The sequence below is a fragment of the Pseudochaenichthys georgianus genome, chromosome 7, assembly GCF_902827115.2.
Source record: "Pseudochaenichthys georgianus chromosome 7, fPseGeo1.2, whole genome shotgun sequence".
NCBI lineage: Eukaryota > Metazoa > Chordata > Actinopteri > Perciformes > Channichthyidae > Pseudochaenichthys > Pseudochaenichthys georgianus.
The window spans coordinates 11523107-11547235 of NC_047509.1; the positions used below are offsets into that span (position 1 = coordinate 11523107).

A 24129-nucleotide genomic window follows, 5' to 3' on the forward strand; every position below is an offset into this window, starting at 1 on the left:
ACAGATCAAAGTTGATGGTATGAAAGATACAAATAAAACACAAAGGGAGAAGACACAAGGGGAAGGAAACAATAGACTAGTAGACTGTAAAATTCAGATTTGTAGTTTGTATGCTGAGCCGTGGTTCTTTCCTGTTTTCCCTGATTAACAAGTTTGGATAAAAGAGTGAGGGTGAAGGCTGCACATAAAATGAATAATGGATTCCCTCTGCCTCGTACAATAAATACTAATGTGCAAAGAGCTATTGTGTTCCTCAATGCAAGCAATATATTTTAGGGAAATTCCTCATCAAAGGTGTAACTAATGATCACTTAAAGGTGGGAGGTAAGTTTGAGAAACCGGCTCGAGATACACTTTTTGTTATATTCCATGGAATGCTCTTAACATCCCGATAGCAATGAATATCTTAAATAGTTTGACAAAAAATCATAACAAAATTTCATCTGTGGAAGCCGTAGTACTGTAAAAAGCACGACCAATCATCTGAGCCGGCCCGGCTAAAATAACTGGACGGCCTACCTGCCTGTCAGCCTTCCATCTGTGCACAAACTTATCTCGTGCCCTCATTGGTCATGTGCGCGTTCGTGTGTGTTGGAGGAGGGGCTCTGTAAGGAAGTGGCAGATTTCTTCCGGAAAATTCTACCGCACTCGAGCTGGTTTCTCCAAAATTATCTACCCCACCTTTCAACAATAGTTATTTTGTATTTAGTAAGCCTTTCAGTGAACAAGCATAACATGCAGAATACCATGGGCCTGAAACTCGAATACCTAAATGTCATGCAGCCATGATTAAAGTTATTTGTTACACATGTGCTTTTGTTGCCAATTCAAGTTACAATATCAGTCATGAAAAGAGTATATAAAAACTCCATCTGAAGGGAACTTTGGGATTGGATCCTTTGCATGCATAAAAAGTTAAAACCTATACACACTACAGGAAACTGAAAACTCGCATAATAGCGCCCCTTTACAGTAGGCCTACATGTGTTCAGGTGCAGATTGGCAGCTATGGAGAGATTTTTCTAAACAGAATCAGATGTAGATGATAGGATGAAACATGACACTTTTTCACTGACTAATCATGTTTATTTCTTTTAAAGAGAAATTGCACTCCAAAATATCATTATATTATTCAACGTGCATGACTTTTGGCAGACATAAGTCACTTACACATGCACAAATACTGTCTTGAAAAAACATGTGCTTCACCGTTGCCATGACTACTCTACGTTTGCCATGAGGAGCTTGTCTTATACAATATGTCTACTGTTGCCTCTAGCTATAGCTATGCATAGAGGGAGAATTATTGAATCTAACCAGTATACTTATAAGCATAACTCATCATCTCATCATTTGCCCAACTCATGCAGGCTTATTCGATTGAAGATTTTTCAGCACAGAAATCCATTCAACTGCTTTGATATTCATCTTCAAGTTAATTTATGCATGTTTAATGTTCTTGAGAAGACATTTAACGGTTTAAATATCCTATAATAGTAACAATAACTTTATGTGTTGAGCCTTTTCATACAATCGATGTAGCTGAACGAGCTCTACACAAATGCAGTTTAACATAGAAAATGAAATGAGATAATAAGAAGACAGCAGATTATAAAGTGTAATTTAAGTGAAAGTAAAAACAACAATTTACAAGGGAAGAAATTAAAGATGCAATGCAAACTTTTTAATGCAGTTTCACCATCAACATGCCTTTACATTGTATGACTCTACATGTTTTGTATCACAGTCAGTTAACGATTCTTGGTTCAGGAATCTCCTGCGTTGTGTAATGATAGTGATTACCTAATTCTGATCACTAACAGCTGACTATTGATAACAGTAAAAGTAAGTCTTTATAGATCAATAATGGAGGACTGACACATCCTGTTGTTTAAGGTTGAATATTGTACCAAAATGTTTTCAATTTTAAGATAAAACAAGGAAACGTCTGTGCTGAACAGCAAATATGTAATAGTTTTCTAAACACACTTCCTCAGGAGTCTTATGATTGGATGGCACACATATGACTGTGTTTAGCTGTTATCCAGATGTGCACATCACATCTCCAACTATAACCCTCTTCCTCCAAATCCTACAGTCGACCCCCATCCCAAGCACCTCATGTGCCCATGCTTTTTCCTCCCTTCCCCCCGATTTCCCCCAATGCCAGGCGGCGTTGCCTAATTAAACCGCTTGCAGAGCGCTGACTTTTGACATGCCCTCAGGGTGTGCCACACGGGGCACGTGGGCATGAAGAGGGGGGGTAGATCTGGTGAAGGTGAACATGTGTGGGTAAATAAGTGTCTCTGGGGTGTGTCATAATATGGCGGTAAGGGGGGAGGGAGGAGAGTTAGATGTACCAAGGGAGTCTATTTACCTTAAGCAGGGACAGAAGGGGTCTTATCATTCCTGCAGTGTGTGTTGAACCCGGCTCACCTCGCTGCACTTGGGGAACAGGAAAATATGCAGAGCAGACGAGATAAACTGCTTAGTATACACAGCACACACTGACACACATTCATACACCAATACACATGTTCATGGTCACGCATGGATGCCCTTAGCTGCAAATACAGTACTCACAGACACACACATGAAAGATAATAAGACTGCATTCGTACAATTTCTGGTTGTGTGTACAGCAGTGATAAATAGATTTAACTTTTTTTTTAAACACATGAACCCCTATACTTATTTAATTTTGTTTTTGATTTTCAGGACATTATGCATATGCAAATGTTAATACAGCTTAACATGGTTAATATTAATGTAAGTCGGTCCTCGGGGCTCAGAGCTACAGAAAGGCTGTGGCGTCTGCTGTCTGCTGATGTCTGTGAGCCTCAGTGAGTCGCCCAGAGCTCACAGACTGCTGCCAGAACCAACCCCATCATAACAGCTTTGATATGAGCAATCAGACCGAGAGGGACAGGTTGATTGAAAGGAACTTCAGTAAGTCCGGGACAATCAGATACATGCAGCTGGGATTTTTGTTATTTTTATGGCTGTTCTCGATGCTGTATCTCTTTGTATGAACAAAGAAGACAGATGCAAAATTCAGACACATGCAACAAAATAAGACAGCTTGTCATCTAAAGGTTTAGTTTGAAATATTGAGAAATATGTGAGTTGGACTGCCCTAGATTACGTTTACATATTGTAAGACGTGTAGATTCACCTGAAAATCAATTTCATCAAAAGCAAAAAGCTAGGCTGCACAGACTCTATCTCCATGTAATTATTTAAACGTATAGTTAAACATAGGATAGAAACATTGCATTTGATATTGGGTAGTCGTTTGCATCAATGCATCACAAATACTCCAAAAAGCTAAGTGTCATCAGCTGACACATATAGAGAGATGTAACAAAGGCTAGCACTCCTTGCCTAAAGATGAGACCTGTAAGAATACATTAATATGTGAATAATACATACAAAAATGTCATCATAAAATCCACCGACCAGCACCTCTGAAGCTCAGTAAGCCGAGAAATAGAACGTCACATAACTCCCTGTTAAACCACAACTTGTCTTTTATATTTCACCTCTTCTATTGAATAAAAAAACAACATATAAGTTGTTTATTTGTGAGCTTTAAAGGTGCTGGTAGGTTTATTTTATCTCCTTTCGACAGAACCTTACTAGTTTTTTTCTTGGTTTTCCAATCTTTATTCAAAGCCAACCAACTGCTGGCTGTAGCTTTCAATAAACCGTACAAACGTGAGAGTGGTATCAATCTCCTCTTCTAATTCTCTGCAAGAAGCCAAATACACATAATTCACATATTATTCAAACAATTCCTTTAAAATACACACATTATACAGTAGGTTGAGAAATGATACAGGAACACTATGTGGGGAAACACCTGCTGTACAGAGAGGCAGATGCTCATATAGGACACTGAAGAATGCTCGGGCATTCTCACACTCACCCAGCTGAGCCTTTGACATACAACCCCATTTTCTATCCAGAGACAGGAGTTATGACACTGTCAGAGCAGCTGTGGCAGAGTGTGTGTGTGTGTGTGTGTGTGTGTGTGTGTGTGTGTGTGTGTGTGTGTGTGTGTGTGTGTGTGTGTGTGTGTGTGTGTGTGTGTGTGTGTGTGTGTGTGTGTGTGTGTGTGTGTGTGTGTGTGTGTGTGTGTGTGTGTGTGTGTGTGTGTGTGTGTGTGTGTGTGTGTGTGTGTGTGTGTGTGTGTGTGTGTGTGTGTGTGTGTGTGTGTGTGTGCTCGGGCATATAAGGGAATGTAACCTATATGTCAGTCTGCAGATAGCTCATCAGTAACCAGGCAGCGTAGCTCTGCAAACCCCCATCCTCTCCTCAGCCCTTTGCTTCCTTTCCCTGCCGCTGCGGTGCTGCTGGAGATGTCTGATAGGTGGATTGTGCAAGTGTGTGTGAGCTTGCATCATGTGTGTGTGTGTGTGTGTGTGTGTGTGTGTGTGTGTGGCTGTCTGTGCCGCCATGTCTGATAGATGATGTGCTTATGTGGTAATGAGCCACGCTGCACTGCAACCATTTTCTCTGACTCCCTGAGGGGGTTTCAGATGGCAGCGCTCGTCCCTAAATCTTCCTCCCTCCTGATCCTGATCTTCAGCCGTCTCACCGTCTCATCTGCAGGCACCTATATCCATCAGGGGAGGAAGGGACAAATGTCAACCCTGCACAGATCACTTGCTGCTGACCTGTTCATTACTTTACATCAACTATGTCAGTGTCATACATATGTCTTTGTTGGCCTGTACAAATCTATTTTCAAGCATGGGTAGTTTTCTCGAAATGCACCTGGACATGGAGGCAATTCTATCAATAAATCAGCAGTGCAGTCACCTGTTTCTTTTCGATTTTGTATTTTCTTTATGAACACTTTAAAATAAAATATACAGTACACCCAAACAAATACACAATCCTTTAACATGTAATCACCAAAATAAAAACAATAGTAGTGTAAGTAATAAAAGAGCAAGTTTCACACATTTACTGTCTTTCTCGCAAATATGGAAATACAGCCAGTAGCTAAGAATATGATTGCAGCAGAGCAGTGATACTGTAAAACATCAGTCCAGTAAAGTTACTCCAAACCAGTAATATAATAAAATGTAACAGTGTAGCTTTGAACACAATGGTGCGTTTTTTTGACCAAAGAACCATAGCAAAGCTATAATCGTGCTCTAAAATCACCCCTTGGAGCAACATGCTGTGAATGACAGGCTCAATATGACATTAATCAGATCTACTGCGAAATGTCATGTACATAGGACTACTTTTGATAATTGTGTGTATGTATTCTGCGTGATAGAAACTGGAGAACAAGATAACAGAGAGGTGCGTTGTAGACAGACAGGCTGGCAGCCCCATTTATTCAAAAGACGATTAAATCTCTGGTACATTTCCAGAAAATCTAAGTTGGAGCAGACAAGAGATGGAATAAATCTGAGATGCAGAATATAGTCTCACAATTAATTGTTCTAATATTGTACAAAGGAAATTGATATGGAGGTCATCAGGCACTGCTCAGGAATGGCAAACATTCAGCTACTTCATCCATGTCCTATCATCGGGGTGGCAGCAGGACGCAGCCACGGAGACCCCGATAAGAGCCGATATCAGTCGGGGGAAAGACTAAACAAATACAGTGATGGAGATCATGGAGAATGGCTGGTGAAAAAATAAAGGGAAAGAGAAAATGTAACTGCTCTGGAGAGAAGAGGAAAAACTCACATTCTTGTTGGCATACTTTGTTCAAATTAGCATTACAAAGTTATGGGTTACACCACGCAAACAGTAGCATTTCTATGTTCCACATGTTCTGTTAACAAACATGAACCTTGCTTTCGTGTTTGGGTTATTCTGTGGTATGCACTGATCTCACTTTCCTACTAAAAACACACCCATCTCTGTTGGACTGAGTAGCAAAACAACATCCTGCAACATGGCTACTGCCGCATGGAAACTGCAAATCCAAGCCAATTATCTGTTTAAAAATAAAAGCACTTAGATCAGGGGTCTCAAACTCAAGGCCCGGGGGCCAAATCCGGCCCGCGACTTCATTTTATGTGGCCCCGCAAGAGCTTGCAAAGAATATAATATGTTTATTATATGGTTACATGCCACTTTACAGAAGCAGGTTGCCCATAAACTACATGTCCCACAATGCATCTTGTTTTGTGACATGCGCACTGAAGAGACTTGGATAATAATCCAATTCAGAGGCAATAATGTAATATAATACATTATTTTATATATATATTATATATTTATATAGTTACAACTGGCCCTTTGAGTGCAACCTTTATGTGAATGTGGCCCGCGATGAAATTGAGTTTGACACCCCTGACTTGATGAAAGGTATCCTTAAAACTTGCCAATAAACCAGTGTTCCATTGGATGCAAAATGGCTATCGAAAATCCAAGTTTAGATGGCTTGTTTCCTATTGTTTCTGCTAAGTATAGCACGCAAATTACTTCGACTTTCTTTAACTTTTAGCTCTGAATCTTTAAAAATATATTTGTTGAGTTAATTTAAGTGACTTCTGCCAGCTGAATGTTTCATACATAACCCATATTGGGAGATGCTTAAGCTCAGACAACACAATTTAGTAAGTTATTAGACTTTTCCCACAAACTTAATGAATTATTTACGACTATTTAGTAATTCAACAACAAATCATTCTCTTTTTTCCAAACAGATTAATACAAAGTGGCAAGTTTTCAAAACTAATCATGTATGTCACATATTGCATACATTTGGCAGTGGTGTGTGTGTGTGTGTGTGTGTGTGTGTGTGTGTGTGTGTGTGTGTGTGTGTGTGTGTGTGTGTGTGTGTGTGTGTGTGTGTGTGTGTGTGTGTGTGTGTGTGTGTGTGTGTGTGTGTGTGTGTGTGTGTGTGTGTGTGTGTGTGTGTGTGTGTGTGTGTGTGTGTGTGTGTGGATCCCTTAGGGCTGCGTTCATGCTTCAGTGGTATAACATCCACGGGCTTGTTTTGGCACCACACTGTGTGTTGCTGCTGTCATCATCTAATTGTAGGCCTACACGGACCACAGGGACTGAACAAAAAAGTTCACTTTGATGTCTCCCGACTGCATTTCATCTTAAAACAAATATGAAGACATTCTTACTACGTTATCTGGGAACAATGTTATCTGCATTATTAGGGTGAAGTGATCTACTGTGACCCTGACCTGAGAAATATGTTTATGTTATAAATATGTTTATGTTATCATTCTTTATTAAGACAACATAGACAATGTGCTGCCAAGCTATCAGTCTCACTCATGAAGCCTTGAATTTGTTAAGGTTACTTTAATAATCTCAAGTTCTTATTTGCTACAGGTCCTTTACTTCATCTGCATGAAAAGAGCTGCTTGGAACATTTCGTTAGGGCAATAAAGAAATGACGGACAGACGGACAGAAAGGGTACAGACTGCCCTTTCAAATGTTTGATATCTTGCATGAAGTGAAAAGAATGTGTAGATACATATATTTGTTCTTATACTATTTCCCCATAATGTATATTTCTGAATATAGAAAACATTTCTAATGGATTTAATGCAGCAATAAACACTGACATGTAAGTTAAAGGGCCCATGTCATGGCCATTTCTACTGATCATAATTCCATTGTTGAAGTCTACTAAAATAGATTTATATTGTGCAATTTTCCAAACTCACATTGGTTTCTCAAACAGCATCTCTGTATAAATGTGTTTTCACTCTCTGTCCTCAACGGCTTGTTGGAGCTCCTGCCGCCCCCCCCCTCTCCCCCCTCCCTATGAGCCCAGTGGCCGCCTGCGAGACAGCGAGACACAGCGAAACCCAGCCCGAAACCAGCCCGACACCCGCAGCCTGGCTGGGAGTTTGTGTGTTTGCTTAATATAACGGCTCCGCGGACGTAACGTAACGGCTCCACGGATTGGTCCATTTGGACAGGGTGTACTTTGAGGGTTTGTGACTCTGCAGACCGTTTACATGCATAAAAAGCTACATAACACAAGGGGACGGGTAATAACCGGAAAAGCATGACATGGGACCTTTAACATAAAATGAATAACCTTTACCAAAAAAGGTGGTTTTCCCTTTGGTTTGTTGAAAACTACTGGTGTGATTTTCAGTAAACTTGGTGGAAATAATATTTTTCGAGGTTGAATTTGTGTCTTTACTACAGATTATTATGTCCGAGAATATTTCTTAAAATCTAAAAGGTGCAACACTACTAATAATAAGTGTATATTTAATCAAAAACAGTGACCAGTACATCCATCAACGTTCTTATGTCTCACTAATGGGTTTAAAGCAGAAATAAACAAACACTGACTGGTAAATGAACTTTGGAAATATTTATTTAAATAAAGATTTAAAGAAGTATGACAATAACAAATACAGAATTCAGCCAATAATTTAAAGCCATAAAAGGCAACTTGACACGCACGTTGTTTTGCTTCAGTAACATTCATTTTAGGGATTCATAATAAACAGTTTTATTATTAGGAAGGACATGTACAACAAAACAAGTCCTTCCTTCAGAACATTAGCAAGAGAGAAACACTGAAATTACGACTTTATATTCGATACCAACTGAAGCTACAGAGACATGTTTCAGACTACATGTTTCCCACAATGCACCAGCATGGGGTCTTGAAGACCACGTGGAGATCTGGAGCAGGCCTCCCACTCTATGAAATGTCCATCCGCCTCCTTTGCAGTGGCTTCCGTCTAATGCTACAAATAAAAAGGTGAGGCGCCCTGTGGGAGAGCATCCCTCCCTCTCCGTGTCTCAGCGTGAAAAACGCCTGCCCCTTGCTCACACTGTTGCCAGGCAACACGTAAAGCTCCAGTGTTGGGGGTTCCTCGGTGCGGACCATGGATGTATAAAGAGAAAGGACCAACAAATCATCAAGCCCTCCATTAGCCGAGCTGTCAACAGCCCACTAACGCCAGGAGACTCCAGTAAATACAACATCAACAGCTACAAAAAAACAAAACGAAGACAGCCAGAAGCAAGAAGAAACATCCAGAAGAAAAAAATGTCAACATGGAAAATGTCAGGAATACTTTTTAGGGGAAGTTAGAAATAAAAAAAAATTGATAGCATAAAAAAGGAAGGGAAGAAACCAGGACCAGCCTGTTTGTGTGATTCAAGTTAACCTTCTCCATGTCATCTCGGGGACATTTATTGATGCAGATAGCACAGGATTAAATTAGCATTGTTGCACTTCCAGTTCCTTCATCTCAAAGTCAATTGGATTTTGGTTAGATGCCTGAAATAGGGTCTGTGGCACAAGCTTGGGATATTGTCAAACTTTTTTTATTTGACATAATTATCAGTAAACACTCCATTGAAGTTAATCTCAAAGCTTTTACTTTAATAATCCGTTTTTAATAGAATAATCCTAATGGTTTATTTATGACGAGGAAATCTTGGATGAACATTTAGCTGTTCAAAGCTGTTGAGGAAATTTTCTAAATAATCTAGGAGGCAAAGGATTACAAAAACAAGATGTCTAATTTGGTACAAAAACAGTTTGGCATGTGTAAAACAGAAATCTTTTATGCTTCACCTTTTAAAGTCCAGTAAACACTTTTTGCTGGAACAAAAGCTGGTTAAGCAGCACTTAAATGGACAAAATGAGCCACGTGTATATTGACTGAGAAAGCATGCTCTTTACATGGCCCATGATTTGTTTCTTTCACATCATGTCCACCCCTCGACTCTCATGCGAGTGCCGAGTCACACTGCGCTCCTTCAGACGTGCTCTCAGTTCGTCCTCTGACTGCCTTTACTGATGAACACTCTGCTTTGCCAAATCCCTCCCTTCTCTCCCCCTTTTACCTTCACTGTCAGCTTTCATTTCCAAAAGAAATACTGAGGGGTCAGCCAGTGAGGGAATATTTCCCGTTTTCAAATCCCAGAGCCGCATTTCTGTCGATACCACCTCCTGTCACTGTCAGATTTAACATTTGATCTCTTCAACCAGCTAACATCCTGACCTTAAAAGACATTCAGAAAATTAAATGGATGGAAACGGGCACCGCTACCAGAATTTTAAATGGCTCTCATCAGAGTAATGCAATAAAATGCAGTGCTTACAAGCACTTTGGAAAGATGACACTGATCTAATTTAAGCTCTCGGGAGAGGAATCTGAGAGGTCTTGAAGTGGCTGCTATGCTCCCTTTGATCAGGTGCATTTAATAGATCAGAATTATTTTCAATATCAAACATGTGTAACCCTCCCTGCACCGTGAGCTGGTGATATGTCATGATCAGAGTCCAGTGTCGGAGTTGAACAGAGAGAGTGGAGCAAACTTTTTTTGGAGTGGTTGACGGGAGAGCTGCGGGGTAGAAATCATTGCACACCACCTTCTCTGTCTTTTCTCCCCCAGTATGATCTCCGCAGGTTTCACATGATGCAGCAGCTCTTGGACTTGTCCTTGCTGAAGGTGGAGGAGATCAGCTCTGCCTTGCTGGGCAGGTGGAGGAGTCTCTTGGAGAGGCGGCGGATGGGGCTGGGTTTGTTGGCCGGCTGCAGTTTGTTCATGCAGGCCAGAGCCGCTGTACGGAAAACACTGTGGATGCTCTTCTCCGATGTGAAGGCGGAGCACTCCAGGTACGTCTCTGCTCCAAGCTGCTTAGCTAAAGACGAACCCTATGATGTAAAAAAATACATTTTAAACTCTGGAAATGTAACACAAAGGGGGATTTCGCCACGACTACCCAGTCGTGACACGAGACAGAATCCTAAATAAGACGCAGAGAGGAAGAAACAGAAGTCATGGGACAAACCTGTTCATGTGAGACGGGGGATTGTTTCTGATTGGACAGCTCCATGCGTGTGCACACGTCTGTGCGCAGGTCTGTCTTACAGCCTATTAGCAGGATCCGTGTGCTCGGACAGAAGTCCTGGATCTCTGCTTTCCACTGCGAGGAGAAGAGGAACAGGTGTCAAAGCACTGTCACTGGAAAGCTTTTTAAATATACTTCGGGAAAACACACATAGGAGTTATAAAGACTGGAGCCAACAGTGTCCAACATTCAAGTAGTCCTTGGTCCTTTTGAGGGTGGATATATGTTTATGTGATTGATGTTTACTATCTTGAAATCTTTACTTTAGAACAGTTTATAATATAAATAAGATTAATACCTTCTTTAGCGCACTGTCTACTGTGTCTGGTCGGCTGATGTCGAAGCATAAGAGCACTGCATCGGAGTCGCTGTAGCAGAGCGGTCTGACGTTGTCGTAGTATGGAGAACCTGCAGAGACAACACACACTTAGCAATGTCCTCACATACAAGTGTATTACCATGTGATTTAGGAGCTGGGCAGTTAGCACTTTGAAAATTAACTTTCATAATGTTTTATCACAATCATCCTCCTCACTTTCACACAGTACAAATAATATAAGGAATAACACAGCAGCCTGCCAAACTGATAAAAGAGCAAACACTTTGACTGAGCTCGACGCCTTCCCACTGACCAGGTTTTTCCAGTGAAGTCAAATTACTCACGGTCAGAGAAACTGAGTCTGTACCAATCACATCTTTCCATTATTGGAAACCAAACTTTATCTACCAAACCTTTGTTTGAGTCAAAGCAAACACCAGATGTCTCATGGAACAAAAAGATCACCAGACTTAGGATACACTTTCCAAGATTTGACTTGGCTTACATACACAGAATCAGATAAAGTTCTAAAATACAGACTATGTTCATCTATGTCTGTCAAATGAAGTCCCCTTCAGGTATTGTTAATAAAAGACAGATTGAAAAGTATTCAAAGTTTATTATGTGAAGCCACAGCCAACAGCTGGTTAGCTTAGTGTTGCACAAAGACAGGAAACAGAAGGAAACAGCTGTTTAACAGTAAAGAAAATGTCAAGGAAACATTTGCTGTAATACAGCCAGAAAGCAATGTCACGTATAACTCAAGATATTAATCTACTTCTCTAACGGTTCATTAAGACCATAACCATTGTGTGTGTGTGTGTGTGTGTGTGTGTGTGTGTGTGTGTGTGTGTGTGTGTGTGTGTGTGTGTGTGTGTGTGTGTGTGTGTGTGTGTGTGTGTGTGTGTGTACAAAATGATGTCATTAAGTGTTAATCACCTCCAACATATCGTTTTCCCCGATTGCTGACTCCTATTCACACACACACACACGCACACACACACACACACACATCACCTCAGGGGACATTACATTGACTTATATGCATTTCCTGGAGACTTATCCTAACCTTAACCATAACCAACACATGCCTAACCCTAAACCTAACCAAGTCTTCACCCTAAAATGAATGATTAGGGGAATCATTAATTTTAGGGTGAAGACTTGGTTAGGTTGGGGACCTCCAATTTGTCCCCATAAGGGAGGCGAGTCCCCACACGTGACTGTGTAAACAGATTTAGGTCCCCACAAGTATAGTAATGCTAGGACACACACACACACACACACACACACACACACACACACACACACACACACACACACACACACACACAACACACACACACCTCGGTTACGAGGATCTGAAATATGCTGTGCAGGAAACACACTTCCCTCACCTTCCCACAAGCGGCAGAGCTATATGTAGAGCCTTCCTTTAACTCTCAGGAAGGCTCTTGTTCTAAAAACAGACCGACAGGATGTCCGCTCTCTATTGTCTTCCCTCTGCCACCTAATCACTCCCCACACACCAACGCTAAGATTTCATTTCCTACTCCTGTCCTCAGGGGCGAGATGTGCAACCGAAGCTTCCCTTGCAAATAAAAGCAGGATATAATTACACCAGGAATAGATAAGCTACCGGAACTAAGTAACTCTCATGTTGCGTTGATCAAATCTCTGCTGAGACATTAATGAAAATATTTTAAGAACACAAAGCACTTTAATTCAAAAAGCCCTTCAGGTCTGCTCAGTCTGTGGGAATATTTGACTTCAATCTGCAAAGTAGGACGACTTCTACGACTACAATCTATCAATAACTCGCTTTTAAGAAAGCACCCGTCTCATAACTATCCAGAGTGATGTAAGGCTAGAGAAAGAGGAGGCAGAGAGATCTAAAGAGGACACAACTCCACGTCCACCTCCCACACATTAGCAGCCCCCCTGCCAACACACACACACACACACACACACACACACACACACACACACACACACACACACACACACACACACACACACACACACACACACACACACACACACACACACACACACACACACACACACACACACACACACACACACACACACACACACACACACACACACACACACACACACACACACACACACACACACACACACACACACACACACACAAGCCTTTCAGTTCAGCAAACATTAGTTGATGCAATGAAACTGCCCTCTCTACTCTCAAAGGAAGCGAATGGAAGCAGTTGGACTCAAAAGATAAGACTGTTCCTTCTGATAAAAGATGCAAAGTGAAGTGGACAAATGTTCCTTTGAGCCGTTTTCTTTACTGTGAGAAAGCGTGTGCTGGTTCTATTGAAGAGAAACATCTCTTCTCACATGTATTTTGTATATGAACGATCATATTTGATCAAAATGAGACACCTTGAACATCGGTGTTGTTGCTTAGAAAACAAGTCAATTAGCAGGACATTAATTGACTTTCTAAGCTGACTCTTTGCGATGTCCCGCCCCTAAGCCCACCACGCACAACGTGATGGATCGGTAGCCAATAGAAGCGCAAGTGTTACATAATGATGAAACTAAACTCTACAGGAAAGGAAAAACCCCAAAAACTATAATGTAACTTTTTAAACAAAAATGCCAAAACATGCTCTACCTTTCGCTTCTATAAGATCTATTTGACCCTTTCAGGTTTCTATTTACAATTCATTAGACCTTGTGTTTGGTGCATAAAATAAATATATATAATATAATAATATTATATAAATATATTAAAAGCTAAATGCAATGTAATGTAATGTAAAGTAAAAAAGCTATTTAAATTCAGGCAAAGAGCTGAACTGACAACGTAATCAACAAAAACTGATCCAATAAAGAATCCTATAAAACATAGAAATTAGGATTTGCTGCTTTTCTATTTCCTATATGATTGTAAAGTGAATAATGTGTGTTTTGGACTGTACTTGGACTGTGTTGTTAGCAAATGAATAGATAAAGATAATAAAGACAGAGAATAGAACGGAAAATACATAAAGAGAGCCTGGATTTGGGTTTGTGCGTGTTGAAAAAGTAAATAGGTCTTATGCAATGATTTCTCTGGAAAGGGTGACTGTCCAGAAAGTCTTTACTCCGTGGGAGATAAACAAACAATCCCACATTAGTTCAGAGCTGGTTTCAGTTACATAAGATCTTTTTTTAGGCGGCACACACCATAAGGCAGCGAGGAGGTCATGCATATCTTTTCTCTCAGTCCCCCTCACTTGTGCCTTCTGTTCACACACACACACACACACACACACACACACACACACACACACACACACGCACCCACCCCCTGCACGCACGAGGCATCCCCCTCTCCCCTGTGCAACAACCCCTCTGCGGGCCAACTGGCAGCGCCTCACTTCCTCTGAGCACAATGCCTGGGCAATGTGTTATGAAATGAATCTATACTGGAGTGGGTTTCTTATTAATTACATAATCTCTCTCTGTAAGTGTACCGTCATTATATCAGTAGGACAGTAATGGTTCTCTCAACTGTATGCATTAAGGCTGGAACTAAGACTATAGCAGATTGGAGTGATCTTTTTAACATAAATAGTTTGGAAATTGGGAAGAAATGCACACTGTCATTTCAATACCTTGTTCCATACATCTCGTTGATCATTTGTCAAGTCCTTAAGTTCACAAATGAACAAAAGCAGAGAAAAGCAGCAAATCCTCCCATTATAAAACGTTAGCATGTTTACTTAACAAAAGACTTGAATGATTGTTGCTGATCATTCTTTTGGTCAAGGGACAATGTTCAGTTCATGTTCTGCCTGAGAAAGCTGGTTTTAAAACTCAAAAGTATTATAGGTTAAACAAGAGCAGATGAATAGTGTTGGACACATTTTTATTACCATGAATACAAACTAGAGCTAGGGCTGCTCGATTATGGCAAAAATCATAATCTCGATTATTTGGGTCAATAATTGATATCACCATTATTAAAAACGATGATCCATTTACTTTGAAAACATCAATTTATTGTAAAAAAAAAAACAGTTGATTACCCTGAACTTTAAGTATAATTCAATTGAAAAACCAATACAAAAATATATAATTTTTAATAATTATATATTTTTTTTAATAAATAAATAATAAAATAAAATAAAAAAAGTAAACTGTATCTATCCAGTAAACTGTAGTTAACTTGGTAGCCTTAGAGATTTACATTGGTGTTAATAGCTTTGTTATATTTCTTAAACTTGGGCACCATGTGTGTTTGATTGAAGGGGATTTGTATTTTAATGTTATTTTAATGTATGTTTTTTCATTCAATGCTGTGGATTCTGGGCCCCAGCTTCTCAAACAGGCCTGTTGTTCATTGGCTGCAGCAATCCACCAAGGAAGATCTCGATAGATTTCACATGAGTGAGAAGCGGCTTAACTGCATCGAAACAGGATTGGCAGATAGTGATGTCTGGGTCAGCAGAAAACACATTGTATGTAAAACAATGATGGAGACTGAGCTTCATTTACAGTCGTTACCCGACTCCATGCTGACTGTGTTGATGTTAGGAGGATAAACAAGTTTCACAAATGACCCATGAATACAGTGAAACTTCTCAGTGTTGCTCAACAGACACTAAACATTGGGAAGAATGTTGACTTGACAGTGAATCAAAGATAGTGGGGAGAGGGGAACATGGCCTTGTTCTTTGCTAGTTTTATTACACGAGGGTTATCAGGAAGAACAATCAGGGCGTAATCCTCACCTGATGTGTCCCAGAGGCTGAGCTCAACACGCTGATCTTCAATATCCAGACAGGAGGTGTAGTTCTCAAACACAGTGGGGACGTAGGTCTAGAAATGGATAATAAAGAGAAAGAGGTTTAAGGATTATTTACCACAAATTCACATACAAATATAACAAAATTATTATTTATTTAGAGTATAAAAGGCTGAAAAAATAAAGATGTCAATTGTCAAGGTTATTAGTTGTCCATTTTCTGAGATGGACCAGCAGAAACATGTATGAAATGTATATTTATTTACAATAAAAAAAGGTAAGATCTTCATGTGTGAAGCTTGTATTATTTTTTAAATGTCTAAAAACAATAGTTTGTGTTAATGAGCAGTTATTAACATTTCTGTTAATTAAATTGATAGACTAAGCAGTGTTTACATGTATGACCTGCAGTCTCTTAGTACTACCATTACCACGACGAAAGCTTTTAATGTAGCACTGTCAAAAATACTAATCCAATGAAAATATATCCTTCAGTCAAATATCCTTTGCTACACAATGATTGTTAATCCCATTATAACCTACTATATGGGTTATGTTGCCCCTTGGGGGATTTATGAATATAATATGATAAGATTAAATAAAATAAGATATGATATGATAAGCCTATATTGATGGCCAAATGGAAAATATGTCACAGAATAGAGGAAGTTAACAATAAAGATGTATACAAAAACAATGTAATTATTTTTTAAATATCCAAGTTTGCATTAAATTAAGACAAAGATGTGTGGTAAAGGGACAGTAGTGTGATTGAAAAATAATATCAGGATGAATACATAAAATAACTTTGGACAGTTTTTATAAGAGCCATGTCCCAAATATAATATGACAGGTTAGATAAAAGAAGCCTTCATTAATCACCAGATGGAAAATATGGTTGTTGCAGCATAGAGGACAATAATAATAAAGAGGTATATCATTTTAAAATAATTAAAATATCAGTGTTTAAACATATACCTGAAGTCCCTAACAAGAGTGTCATTCCCAACATGAAATGTTTTTATTTAGCACTGTAAAAAATACTAAAGCACCAGTGACTGTAGTGTGATCTAAAATAATATCAGAAAATAACTTTGTTCTGTCTAAAGGCTGTCTCTACATACCTCTGGGTAGCAGTCCTTGGCCAGCACTTGTAACATCGCTGTTTTACCGCATTGGACGTCCCCGACCAGCACGAGCTTACACCTCGCGACACACGGCTGCGTGAGTCTTCTTTCCTTCATGGTGCAGAACAATAACACGAGCAGACTCAAACAAAAGTCACACAGGTAATAATAACACCGGTGAAGTTTGGTAAATCCTCTCAGTTACAGGCAGCTCTGCTCCTCTTCTTCCTCAGGCAGTAAGTCAGTCAGTGAGGGAAACACTGCGGAACTTTATATTGTCGCGCCAACCAATAAGCGCAGTGCGCGAGCCGAGGGAGGGAGGGGGGGGGGGGAGCAGTGCACGAGGTCTCTCTTCTATCTGGTTGTAATGGTGGATGGTGGGCTGCAGAGCCATGGCAGGGATGTAAGAAATACTGATGTTCCCTCAATGCATCACCTAAACCAGCATACAACTCTTATGTCATACGATCAGGATGTGAGAGAAGTACTCAGATATTTAAGTTATATTAGTTTTACCACAGTGTAGAAATACTCAGTTAAAAATAAATCCCTGAATTCAACATTTTACTGTGGTAAAAGTGCAGTATCAGCATTAAAATATACTCAAACTACTCAAATTAAAAGCACGAAGCTACTTTACAAATGTATGCGGATGATACCGTGATGTATTGTGCAGGTCCCTCATTTAAGGAGGCTGGTGTTAAATTACAGGCTGTTTTTAACATTACTCAGACTCAGCTCGCTGAGCTTAAGCTTCTTTTAAATGTTGAGAAAACCAAGGTAATGCTTTTTTCAAAAGCAAAAAAGACTCCAGAGGCTGCTTTGGATATTGTTACTATGCAAGGACAAGTACTAGAAGTGGTTACCTGTTATAAGTACGTATATGGCTTTATGATTGTCTTTTAAACATCAGGTCATTAATCTGCTTAAAAAGCTGAGGGTTAGGCTAGGTGTCTTCTACAGGAACAAGTCCTGTTTCTCGCTTGAGGCCAGGAAAAGGCTAGTCACTGTGACCTTTTTACCTGTGCTGGACTATGGTGATTTGTTCTATATGAATGCACCTGCCCATTGCCTGGAAAAGTTAGATGCCGCCTATCACAGTGCACTGAGAATTGTTACTAACTGTTAAGCACTTACTCATCACTGTACCCTGTATGCCAAGGCAGGTCTGCCTTCACTTACTGTACGGAGGCTCAGTCACTGGTACATGTTCATTTATAAAGCCATGTTGGGTAAACTACCAACTTATATATGCTCTTTGATCTCACAGAGAGTGGCACGTAGCTATTGCCTGAGATCCCAGGATGTGTTTTTATTACATGTGCCAAGTGCTAGGACTGTTTTAGGTACTAAAGCTTTTATGTGCGCTGCTCCTCTAGCTTGGAACACTATATGCAAACAAATTGAAAATGACCATTTTGGTTCCCTTGCATCATTTTAAAGCTCGGAATCCTCGGATAGATGTTATTAGATATCTGTCATTGTGAATAGGTTGCTAATGTATACCCCTGTAATTATGTTGTATTGATGTCCTTTTTGTTTTCTGTTGTTTTTATGTGTAACCAATGTGCTGCAGGTCTCCCTTGAAAAAGAGATAGTTGATCTCAATGGGATTTTCACCTGGTTAAATAAAGGCTACACTCATTGGATCATGCTCATTTCAGAATCATATAGGGAGTATCATTATGTATGCAATACGGTACTTGCAGCTGAAGGTGGAACAGCTTTAATAATTGTATCGGCTACTGTTGGGTAGCTTACAAATAAAATAAAATAATTAAAAAGGGGATTCACTTGTAATTCAATCAGTCCTTTTAGCATTTGTTTTTTTTAAAGTAACTAAACTAACTAAATGTCAAGGTGCTTGCAGGATTTTGTTCCTCTCATGTCCTCTTCTTGTAAAAACCTGTCTCTGGTTAAATGTCTAAAATATCCATGTATGCTTGTTTAGTCTGTGTGCAGTATATATAGTCACAAGGCCAGAAGTCTCAGAAAGTGTCATCTGTTATCTTTCTTGTGTCACAGGGTGTGCTCATAGTATCAACTGGAGATTTAAAAAAGTAGTAGCCTATCTCAGTTCAGAGTCAAAGTCAAATCTTTAATGTTTATTTAAATTGTATTGTATGTTATCCCTCTAGACCAGTGGTTCTCAAATGGGGGTACGCGGACCCCTAGGGGTACATTGTAGTACTGCAGGGGGTACGTGAGATGTACTTTATGTTAATGAAAAAATAAATAATACCAATTTTAGGAAAAGTAACGAAGTTTGAGCAGTGTGGGTTTTATATTAACAGAGTTACACATATTTCAAAACGCGAAGTGTAATAACTGCAGTGGCCTTCCTGTCACTGAGAATAACAAAGATCCTCAGTGAAGCACAAGCCCATGTTTCTCACTAAATTGTAAGTACAACTTATTAAAAAGATCAGTTAAATGCAACTAATGTCGTCTTAGTGTTATTGCATGATGTTGAAATTGGTTTGCCATGAATTTAGTGATGGATTGTAAACATTTGAAATGTAGCATTTAAGTGTTTCTTAGTTACAAGGTTGTTGTTTTAATAAATCAGACACCAATGGTGCAGCACTGTACTGTACCTCTTTATATAGGCATTTCTTCCCTAACAAATTGTTTTTGCGCTGATCAGGGGGTACTTGGCTGAATTTTTTTTTCAAAGGGGGTACACTATTGAAAAAAGTTTGAGAATCACTGCTCTACAACTGTTGGATACAGTCATGCCATTGTTTTACATGACACATATATAGTTTGTGTACATATGTTTATATAACAACGTGTGTGGTACAGGGCCTACAACAGATAACAGATGGCTTCATCAATCTGAAGTACAACAGAGATTCAAGAGTGTGAGCCATTTGGAGATGAAGTGAAGCGTGGCTGGTCGTACAAAACATAAATGGAAACAACAGAGGGCTCTTTGATGCCATGTACAGCGTGAAACTGTGGACGGGGATATGCATTGCACCTGCTGCCTAGTTTTAAGAGAATAGTCCCTCACTGTCTTGCTTCAAAAATGCATATCTTTGTGCTCTTACATACATGTACATCACACACATGCGCTAACACCTATTTAAATACTTCACTACCTCATGCTCCATTTCTCCCTTTTAGTGGTCTTACTGCGCCTCTTTGACTCAAACAACCTCTAAATATGCACACGTCCCTTTATCAGATATCCTACTTTTCTTTAAATAGTGTATTTATTAACCTATTTGAAACTTACATATTGAACTGTTTGCAGAAACGCCCCATTGGTTGTCCATTATTGACTTCAATCTAACCTTTGACATTAAATCTCTATTTGACTATTTTTAAGAGAGGCGAGAGGGGTCGAGTTTAAAGGTCCGCTCCCATCTCATGCTTTTCTGGTTATTACCCGTCCCCTTGTGTGTTATGAAGGTTTTTCTGCATGTAAACGGTCTGCAAAGTCACAAACCCTCAAAGTACACCCTGTAGCGAGTACAACTCTAATAACACAGAACAAATCTGTCTATGCTGCCCCAGAACGCCTCGTTGGAGATTTCTCTTTTTCCATTGTTTTCTTCCTGGGTATGGTGACGTTCCCATACCCAAATGGACCAATCCGTGGAGCCGCTACGTTAAGTCCGCGGAGCCGTTACATTAAGACTTCCTCACACACACACACTCAATCTTTTCTCAGCTGCAGCTCCGCCGATTTCTCCTCCCTGAGACGGCGGGACGCGGCGAGGCTGTGAGTCGTGTGTGAGCACACACACAAACTCCCAGCCAGGCTGCGGGTGTGTGTGTGTGTGTGTTCGGGCTGGGTTTCGCTGTGTCTCGTTGTCTCGCAGATGGCCACTGGGCTCACAGGGAGGGGGGGGCAGGAGCTCCAACAAGCCGTTTAGGACAGTGAATACACATACTATACAGAGATGCTGTATGAGAGACCAATGTGAGTTTGGAAAATTGCACAATATAAATGTATTTTAGTAGACCTCAACAATGGAATTATGATCAGTAGAAATAGCCATGACATGGGACGTTTAAAGTTACACATTTGGTAAATATTGACTTCCTTGCAGAGAGTTATGGATCTTCTGTGGCTCTGCAGTGTAAAGATAAAGATATGCATAGTCCCCACTCCCCAGTGACTGGATCTTACTGGCTTTGTTGATACTCTGACCTTTTCTTTAGCACTCATGTTCACATATATAGATTTGAGAGAAACATCTTAAGAAGGGTAGGCGCGGGAAGGTATTTTGAGTGGGGGTGCTGAGGTGCTGGACTCCAGTGAACACTATTACGGGCACTATAGAGCACGCACAAAAGCATCGCACACGCAAACACACAGTACACCCGCGACTGTAACAATGAAGGTTCGATTTTGTTTTAGCTGTTTTAACTTTTATATGCACTGTAAGGCGACCTTGGGTGTCCTGAAACTCGCCTCGAAATAAAACGTATTATTATTATATCAGCTCACGGCATATAGGCAGGGGTAAAGTGCTATTTTTTGCGAGTGTGGAGCGGACCTCACCTGCAACATTAAGAGATCTATGGATACCTCTCTCAACACCCAGATGAAACACAACTGTAAGCAGATGTTCTTTTTCTTTATGGATATTTTACAAATCACTCCCCTTTCAAACTGTATTCTTGTTTTACTGCCATATAGTATTTCATAACTGTTTTTCCTTTATTCTCTTATTTTTTTTATAACTGATCATATGAAGGTGTGCCGCGGAAATAATCTTTTGAATAATTTGTGACCAAACCGTTTGAGACCCACTGAGATAACTTAGACTAAAGTTAACTATCTAAACACTCAGAGAGTCCTTTAGCTCACCTGAGCCTCAGTCTGAGAGGAGAGCTGGGACCGGTCTCTCTCTCTCTCGCTCTCTCTCTCTCTCTCTCTCTCTCTCTCTCATGCGCACTATATGCGCTATTTCCACACACACACACACACACACACACACACACACACACACACACACACACACACACACACACACACACACACACACACACACACACACACACACGTCACACACACACACACACTTTTATTTCCATGCAACTTTCTGATTGGTCTGGTGTCTTGCCTCTGTTGCATTCACTGAACACTGGAAATTACAGTCCTGCCGTCCTCTCTAATGTCATGATGAGGTTCACGTAAAGCACGGTTAATGTATTATATTATTGAGGTAGAATTGTCCGGGGCTACAGAATTGTAGCTAACAATGTGGAATTTATTGGCTACATATTACACAGATTATGCACAGCGAGAGCAGCAATAACCGTCAAATAATAATTCAGACAGGGGAGCTCCGCACCCCCTGCCCGCCGCTAGGGGTGCTGCAGCGCCCTCAGCACCCCCCTTCCCGCGCCCATGGAAGGGTCGGATGCAGACAGTGACATGACATTTGCTTTGAGTGTTCATGTGTCCTTCAGGATGATTTGTAAAAACGTTTTAGAAAGAGGCAAAAATACATGTAAATAAAAATAGGAAGTTGACAACCAGTGAAGTATAGCACTCAATAATAGCAATAATAAATGGTATAAAAAGGTATCAATCTTCCCATCCTGACTCTTGGAAAGCAAGAACATTGGAAAACTTTCCATCAAATATAGACCAATACCATAGCGCTGTTGCTGACGATGGGACTAGTATTGTTTATAAATCAGTAATGTTGATCACCATGATTGGACATGACTACTTCAGACTGTAGTTGAGAGGATTTGTCCTGACCTATGTGTCCACATTGTTTTCTTGATGAAAGGAGACAGATGGTGGTGCACTTTGGTCATCTGAAGATGTGTTGACCTTTTCCTCCCCAAACTTTGACTCCTCGTGTACAGTGAGATGACCCATTCATTCTGCCCAATGTGGTTTATGACAACCTGAAGACAGGCTGACCTAGATTTATTATAGATTCTGTGGAAAATTACATTTTCACCATCAGTTTCACCTTAGCTAACTCTACCCACTGACATTTATTGCGTACTGTTTTTGTGGGAGGGAAATACTGTTCTTTTAACTCCAATACCTGAATGGATTATATAACATATAGTCCATAATCAATATTGTCATACATTACAATTTAATAAATCAAACAAAAATAGTAAAACAAATACAAATAATAATCAATAAAGTAAAAATGAGCACCACCTCAAAGAACGTCAATAATAAAAACATGCTTTTACATTAATTCAGAAATAACAATGAAATGATAAGAAATCCCATTTGCCATTATACGGCAAATAATATACCATTTTTTAAAATGTAAGAACATGTTTTCAGGACAGCAGAAAGCTTACACATCTTCCGGCGCAGATTGAAAACGTATCTCTTTCGACTCCACTTTGAGCGATACAATTACTAACAAAGCACTTATAATAAAGGTCTGGCTTATCTAAAGCTAGTTGAGTAGCACTTGAAATGTTTGGCTTTATGAAACCTGATGTACTTATATGATTCTGTTTTCTTCAAGTTTGCATCTTCTTGGTCGAATGCACTTATTGTAAGTCGCTTTGGATAAAAGCGTCAGCTAAATGCAATGTAATGTAATGTTGTTTATACTTAAACTTTAAAAAAAAACATTTAAATGCACAACTTTTTTTAACAGTGTTCCAAAATACTTTAAAATCTGATCAATTCCTTCACCACTGCAATAAGTTCTTTATGAGATGTCCGCTTACATACCTACTTGCATGATCAGCCACAGAAAAGCTGAAGTAAAGTTAGAGCGAGACCACTTGTACTTTAGGTTAGCAGCTATGTAATGTGCATATTTGCACCACACTTGTACAGCTGTAGCGTCAGTAGAAACAGACATTGTTAATCCCAAATCCACTTCAAATCATTTCTATGAAAGGACTAACCACATCCCCTGTGGCCTTCAGCAAAAATAATTAGCATAATTCAAGTAAGATGCGGTTGAGAGCTTTTTCATTATGTAAATCAGGATATGATTAAAGAATATTACCATAAACACAAGTGCAATCATCAAGTGGAAATGTATTGGTATGCTTGTCTATAAATTGCTCCTGAATGTGGCACAGTTCAGTGATGCTGCAAAGAGAGAGAAGTTCATTACTATA

At 39.8% G+C, this 24129-nt stretch overlaps 2 protein-coding genes across 2 annotated transcripts in view; both read right to left on the reverse strand.

Moving 5' to 3' along the window:
* The window catches only part of ddx23 (DEAD (Asp-Glu-Ala-Asp) box polypeptide 23), a 23578-nt gene extending 14723 nt beyond the window's left edge, over positions 1-8855 (reverse strand). Inside the window, exon 1 of the mRNA XM_034086363.2 lies at positions 8799-8855. Within this exon, the coding sequence (XP_033942254.2) occupies positions 8799-8855 (57 nt within the window). The remainder of the gene's footprint in view (positions 1-8798) is intronic.
* Positions 8316-17313, reverse strand: LOC117449610 (rho-related GTP-binding protein Rho6-like). Its single transcript, XM_034087386.2, has 5 exons — positions 17047-17313; positions 15909-15996; positions 11134-11243; positions 10776-10910; positions 8316-10638 (listed from the first exon to the last, which is right to left on the reverse strand). The coding sequence occupies exons 1-5, from the start codon at positions 17164-17166 to the stop codon at positions 10393-10395; spliced, it is 699 nt and encodes a 232-aa protein (XP_033943277.1). The 5' UTR covers positions 17167-17313; the 3' UTR covers positions 8316-10392.
* Between the last annotated feature and the right edge of the window lie 6816 nt (positions 17314-24129).

Bases quoted from the DNA above. Each gene is read 5' to 3' on its own strand.
- LOC117449610 (XM_034087386.2), bottom strand. From the start codon at position 17,166: ATGAAGGAAAGAAGACTCACGCAGCCGTGTGTCGCGAGGTGTAAGCTC. The intron at 11,244-15,908 runs GTGAGGATTACG...TTGTCTCTGCAG, and splicing joins CAGCCTCTGGGACACATCAG to GTTCTCCATACTACGACAAC. The intron at 10,911-11,133 runs GTATTAATCTTA...TTCTCCTCGCAG, and splicing joins TAGACAGTGCGCTAAAGAAG to TGGAAAGCAGAGATCCAGGA.